This window comes from Larus michahellis, chromosome 2 (genome assembly GCF_964199755.1).
Source record: "Larus michahellis chromosome 2, bLarMic1.1, whole genome shotgun sequence".
Lineage (NCBI taxonomy): Eukaryota > Metazoa > Chordata > Aves > Charadriiformes > Laridae > Larus > Larus michahellis.
In genome coordinates this window covers 159,813,339-159,819,997 of record NC_133897.1, presented here as the reverse complement: position 1 = coordinate 159,819,997, position 6,659 = coordinate 159,813,339, and the positions used below count along the sequence as shown (strand labels likewise).

Sequence of the window (6,659 nt, the reverse complement as noted above, 5' to 3'; positions counted from 1 at the left end):
TTAACCCTTTCCAGGTTAGCAGGGTCATGCTGAACCACAGGAAAGACCCATCCCTGTTCACAAAAGCACCACTCATTCCTTATCTGGGCTCTCGAGGACAAGAATTTCCTCTGCTTATATCTGTACAAAACCTGCCTCACACATGGGACATAGACTTGGCTGGAATCCCCAAATCCATTGTAGTGCAAATACAGAAACAATCAGTGAAATCCTTCCTAAATCTCCGTGCCTTCCTTAATAATAACAAAAGGTGAATTAAATAATGACAGTTGGAGGGGTGGTCGTGGAGGCTCAGTCCCATGGAAAGTCGAGGAACACACGCCATGTTCAAGCACCTGGACTCCCAACAGAAGTCAAAGGTCCAAGGAAGAGAATACAGCTCCCTTCCAGGCACTGCCACACATCCTCACTGCTGACAGAAGGCAGCTGTGCATTTATCTTAAAGAATTCGCCAGGCATCACTCTTGTCTTCTGGAACACAAAGGATAACACCTCTCCCTTAGTTTGCAAGAGTCCAATGTGTAAACTGTTTCTCTTTCAGCTGCTTCTAGTTTGGGGTTTCAGCTCCAAAACTGCCTTTCCCCAGGACAAGTCTCTGACATTTTAATAAGGTTTATTCTGGGCAGAGGAGGGATGGGAGAGGCAAAGATGGATACCTCCTATCCTCTTCTCCAGGTTGTGCCACCGTGCACAAAGCATCCAGGTTTGCTGGCATGGACAGGGCCCACAAGCAGAGGAGCAGGAACAATTTCATCTGCCAATATGGGGGAGCGAGAAGTAGCTCTAACTCCAGTCTCTGCACAGGACAGGTTCTGGTCTTAATCCAGTGGCTTTAATGTAAATGCTGACAGGATAGGAGACATCAAACATACAAACCCACTCACTTAACACAGGGTGGTTAGAGCCACAGCTCTGCCAGCTTTCCTAGAGGGTCTGAGGTGGCCCAGGTGGAAGTGGAGTGGTTCCCACGGTTCCCCCACCCCGGGCAAGAGCGCTGGCTCCCGAGCAAGGCCCGAGGTGGCTCTAGGTGGAGGGATGCCCGACTTCAGCATCAGCTCTGCTGGGCACCGCGGGACAGTCCGGGGCACCTACCGAAGTGCAGCTTGGAGAAACCGAAGTGAGACACGGGAGGAGCCTCCTGGGACCAGGGAACCTGCTCCGCGCCCCCCACCCCAGCCTCCCCCCGCTGCCTCCCTCCCGTCGCCGCGGCTGCGGCTGCTTTAACGGGGCAGGGGGGGGTGCGGGCAGCCCCGCCGACGTCGTGGGCATCAGCTGACCGCGCCGGGCTCTGCCTCCTCCCGGGCCGCCCTCCCGCAGCACCACTCCGGCGGCGGCGGCTGGCGGCTCCGCCGGACCGGTCCCCGCCGCTCCCGGGGCAGCGCCCGCCGCCGGCTCCCCGCAGCTCCCTGCGCGCCTGTCCCTTGCCCCTTCCTCCTTCTCCTCCTCCCTGCCGCCGGGGGAAGCCCCAGAGCCGGAGCCCTCCCTGCCCTGACCCGCGGAGAAGTTGGGATGCTCCCAGTGGTCTTCCCAGAGCTCTGAGTTTAGGGCGGGATTTTTCTTCCTCGCTCTTTCGCCTTTTTTTAGGCTTGTTTTTTTTTTTTCGTGGGATTTTTTTTTCCTCTCCTTTCTTTCTTTCTTGCCCTCCTTTTTTGTTCTCGTTACCAAGCAAGCCGAGCGTCTGCGATGGATGGCAGCCCCGAGCCCTCCCCGGGCAGAGGCGCCCCGTGAGCCAGGGCGGCGCGCCCGGCGGGGCATGCCCCGCCGCCGGGGGGATGCGGGCGGGCAGCCCCCGGCCGGCGGCTCCGGCGCCGTGACCGAGGATGCCCGCGACCCGGCCGCTTCTCCCCTCCCGCCCCCGCTCGCAGGGCTCCCGCTGACCGCAGCCGCGGGGATTACAGCAGCTCCCGGGGACCAGAGCTCGGAGCGGAGCCCCGGGAGCCCCGGAGAGAGGAGCTGCCCGCTGTGAACGGGTCTCTGCAAGGCGGCTCCCCCCCACCCCTCCGCGCCTCCAGCCTCCGGATGGGGCCAAGGATCGCCCGCCGGGCAGCGGGGCTGCGCCCGTAGATGCTCCGCTCCTCCCTCTTCCTCCTCTCCGAACCCGCGGCTCGGTTCCCTCCCTGCTCACCGCCCCGAGGAGGGCGCGCACCCAGCCCGCCAGGGCGCCGGGGCTGCGCCGCAGCCGGGGTCCGCGGGATGCGGCTCCGCGGGGCTCCGCGGGAGCGGGCGCGGGCGCGGGGCGAGGGCCGCCTGCGCTGAGCCGGCGCAGCCGCCCCCCCGACCCCGGCGGCAAACCAGCCCCGCCGCCAGCCAAACAGCCGGACCCGGGGACCTGCCTATAAATGTGATCCCCCCACCGCCACCCCGCCGCCGCCGCCCGCCCTCCTCCATCCCCTCCCTCCTCTCCCGCGGCTCCATCCCTCCCCCCGCTCCCCTCCCCAAAGACGGTCGTCCCGTCGTCCGTCCCCCCCCTCCCCCCCTCCGGTGCTCTGCCCCCCGCCAGTCACCGCCATGGAGCTCTCGGAGGTGCGGTGCCTGAGCGACAGCGATGAACTTTACACCATCAACAGGACCCCCCCCGGCAGCGGCAGACCCCAGCGCCTGCTGTGGCAGACGGCCGTGCGCCACATCACCGAGCAGCGCTTCATCCAGGAGCACAGCAGCAGCAGCGGCGGCAGCAGCAGCGGTGGGGGCAAGGGCTTCAGCTCCGAGGAGACCTGCTGCCCCAACCACCACCCCCACCCGCCGCACCACCACCACCACCACCACCACCTCCGGCGACAGTCGGCCGGCCGGAGTTTGGGCGGCGAGCGCCACAACAACGGAGGCACCAAAGTCTTCCCAGAGCGCACGAGCAGCAGCGGGGACCTGGGCTTTCTGCCCCTGGACTGTGCCCCCAGCAACTCCGACTTCTTCCTCAACTGGGGCTATACCTATCGCGGGGTGATCTTCCCCACTCTCCGCAACTCCTTCAAGTCTCGGGACTTGGAGCGCCTTTACCAGCGCTATTTCTTGGGCCAGCGGCGCAAATCCGAGGTGGTCATGAACATCCTGGACGTGCTGACCAAGCTGACCTTGCTGTTCCTCCACCTGACCCTGGCCTCTGCTCCCATGGACCCCATTAAGGGCATCCTCTTGGGCTTCTTCACTGGCATCGAGGTGGTGATCTGTGCCTTAGTGGTGGTCAGGAAGGACACGACCTCGTACACCTACCTGCAGTACAGCGGTGTGGTCACTTGGGTGGCCATGGCCACACAGATCCTGGCAGCCGGCCTGGGCTGTGGCCTCCTTGGGGACGGCATTGGCTATGTGCTCTTCACGCTTTTTGCAACCTACAGCATGCTCCCGCTGCCACTCACGTGGGCCATCCTGGCTGGGCTGGTCACCTCTGTCCTGCAGCTCGTCATGCAGCTGGTTATCCCCAGGTTGGCCGTGACTTCCCTCAACCAGGTACCGTGGTGAGGAAAGGGTGGGAACCTTCCTCTTGCCCCATCAGACTGGGTGAGAGGAGGTGTGGGGTGTCCTAAGAGATCCTCTCCCTTTTAGTCAGGTGCTCAGAGGTTTGTTACCTGGAGGGGAGACCGTAGGCAAAATGCAACCTTCTCCTCTTCCCCTCCTCACTCCTCCAATGCCTGTCCCAAGGTTTCACCTCAAGCTGGGGATGAGGACACTTCCTGACCACTCTGTCCTCTCTCGTTGTACGTTCACTTCACTGTTGTCCCTTGAAATAGACTTGGGGAGGGGAGATCCTGGGGCAAGTGGGGAGGATGGGTCATTTATCATTCCCCCTCTTACTTCCAGCAGTGGTCCATGGCATGACACGACTCTGTCTTGGCCAAGCTCTCCCACTGCTCATCTGTCATTCTACTTTCTCATGCCTTTTAACTCTGAATCTGCTGGGAGGACTGGTACTTTCATACGTGCAGTGCAGCTTGATCTGGGCTATGGGAAAACAGGAGCAAAGTATGCCACTCCTTTGCTGGGAGAGCAAAGCAATGCCCCAGTGAAATCAGGGGAAAGTTCCCCTTGGAGGTTTGGTGTGAGATCCTAGGCTGTCTTTGGAGGGCACCAAGAAGCCTTTTCTGCTGGTGGTCGTGGGGCAAATGTGCTGCGTCTTTACAAGTGATGTCTAGGACAGAGTAATGGTTACACGGGGGAGTGGTGCAGTGCAAACCTCTGAGAAGTACGGGGTCTGAGGTGTTAAAACCAGGACTAACCTGAATTCACACTCACCTGGCTTCTTCCACATGAAAGTGAGAGTGCACCAAACTCCCAACATCCCTGCAAGGCAAGAAAACACTGCCTTTCTAGGGTAAATTAATCCTAGAGATTCTTGCTGCTCCCTTCCCTTCCCCTCCCCTCCCCCCCCCCCTCCCCAGACTGCCACAGTGCTACCAATATTTCACAGCAGATTATCATCTCCATTTGGCTAGCTCTGGGGAGTCAGGGGGAAGGGGGTGGAGGTACTGGCAGATAATCCCCAAAGGAGAGAGGATGCAGAGGAATGTGGTGTTGGTGGCATGTTGTTTACATGATGAGTGCCGGGATGCGCAGCTGGGAAGTGGCTGATCTTGCACTGGGAAGTTTTGGTGATGATGGTTCTTGGGGTACGTCTACCTCCCTCAGACTCTAGCCCTTCTGACACCCCTACCCCCCGCTGTCCGTCCCCTTCCTCCACACACTTGTTAGCTGTGGGCTGTCTTGACCTCACTTCCCAGCGGCCAGGCTCACCCTGTTTTGGGAAAAGCTGTCCCAGTGTGTTGCGCCTGGCTGAGCCCTATGGCTGTGTGACAACCAGACTGCGCAGAGTTGTTCCCCAGCTCTTGGTAATGTGCTGATGAATGAACTGCAGCCACGCGCCGCGTCCCTCTCCCATGCACTGCTGGGTCAAAAGCTGTGTGAGTTATGCTGATTTCTTAATTTACTTCCATGTCCTATCCCGGAGCTATGAGTAATGCGCTGCTCTCTCATTATGCACAGGTGTCACGGCTGTTTAGCCAGTACACACACACACACACACACACACACACATTTCCCACAGACATTCCAAACAAAGACGTGTCTCAGGAGAGATACTAATATCTTCATTTGGCAGCCCCGGTACCTTGCCAGTTGTGTGAATGAACTTGCCTTTGAGCAGTGCACAATGAGAGATTACCAGCCAGATGATTGCCTTCATGAACTACACATATAAATCTCCTTAACAGGATCCGCACAGCTTGCCACACGTCGGTGTTGATTTACGCCTTCCCAGAGCCCAATTAACATCGCCTAATTAGGCGCCGCTTCGGCCCTTTGCCTCCAACCCGTTATGGGAGAGGCCGGGTCCTTCCCCATCCCGGGGTTTTCTCCCCATCCCGATGGAAGGGCGAGCTCGGAGGGGGACGGGGACTCTCTTCCCCCCCCCCCCGCGGAACGGCCGCCGCGGACCCACCGCGAGGGGATGCGCGGGGCGCGCAGCACGGCGGCCGGGGCGCTGTCCTCTGGCGCGGTGCTGAAGCAGCCGCGGCTGCTTGCGCGGCTACTGCGCGGCCGCTGCGCGGCCCGGGGGCTCCCTCCAGCGGCCCCGGCGGGAGCCTGCCGGCTGCCTCCCGCGGCCCCCGCCTCCTGCGCACCCGCGCACGGCGCTGCGCACCCTCCGCGCCTCCCTGCGCTGTGTTCCCACCGCTCGGGCGAGGGGCTTTGTGGGGGGCCGGGCCGGGCTCCCGGGGAGAGGCGCAGCCCTGCTTAGTTACTTTGCAGTGTTGCACCGTTTTTTGTATCTTTTCCAGAGGATTGCAGAGCGTTTTCAAGTGTTAGAGAATAAAGGCTTTTATGGCTGATGAAGGGTATATAACTATTACTTCATGGGTGAACACAGAGAATCTAAATGACTGTGTCATCAAGGTTATATAGGAAATCTTTCAGGCAACGCAGATTTCTTGATCTTGCAGGCAAAGCACTCTCTTTCATCACAGAGCTTATTTTCCCAGGTAAAATACCGCATCTTCCCTTCAGAGAAGCCTTACAAGACTAAATGAACTATTTGATTATGTAGCAATATCTGTGACCATCTTGCTGTGCCTCAAGATGCAGACGGCTGCTCACACTGGACCAAAACCAGGAGTTGAAGTATACAATGAAAAAAAAAAAAATAAAAAGCAGAGGGCAAAACTCTGATCATGGTACAGATAAGGGCTTTTCCACTGATTTTTATGAGACCAGGATTTCATCCAGAGGAAATATTGAATTCAATTCTAAACAGAAAGAATTGTCTACCCTGGAGTCAATTTATTACTGTACTCAATAGTATCCATGGGCACAATGGTACTGATCCTTTTCTCAGTCACACGGGTGTAAATCAGTTATAAGTCTATCTAAACTCATAAAGTTGCAACAGTTTATACAAGAGGAAAATCAAGTGCAGTGACCTCTTTTCCCTTAATCTCTTAATTAATCTTAGTTTTCATTGATAAATATGTTCACAAGCAGTTCAAATCATTAGTAATGCTGAACACAAGCATGCAGTACTACTGCCTGATTCAGCTATTTGTTGAAGTTAACAAAGTATGCATTATCATGAATACAAACAAAGCCCACTCTTCCCCATTTTTTCTTGCAGTAATGATGTATCTTGCAGATGACTGAAGAGGTCATCTGCTTTTTCTTTCCTTGCATCTCAA

The 6,659-nt window shown here is 57.7% G+C and overlaps 1 protein-coding gene across 1 annotated transcript in view; it reads left to right on the top strand.

Moving 5' to 3' along the window:
* Positions 1–2,322: 2,322 nt before the first annotated feature.
* Positions 2,323–6,659, top strand: part of ADCY8 (adenylate cyclase 8) — a 128,019-nt gene continuing 123,682 nt past the window's right edge. The window contains exon 1 of the mRNA XM_074577834.1: positions 2,323–3,447. Coding sequence (XP_074433935.1) covers positions 2,509–3,447 — 939 coding nt within the window. The 5' untranslated portion in view covers positions 2,323–2,508. The remainder of the gene's footprint in view (positions 3,448–6,659) is intronic.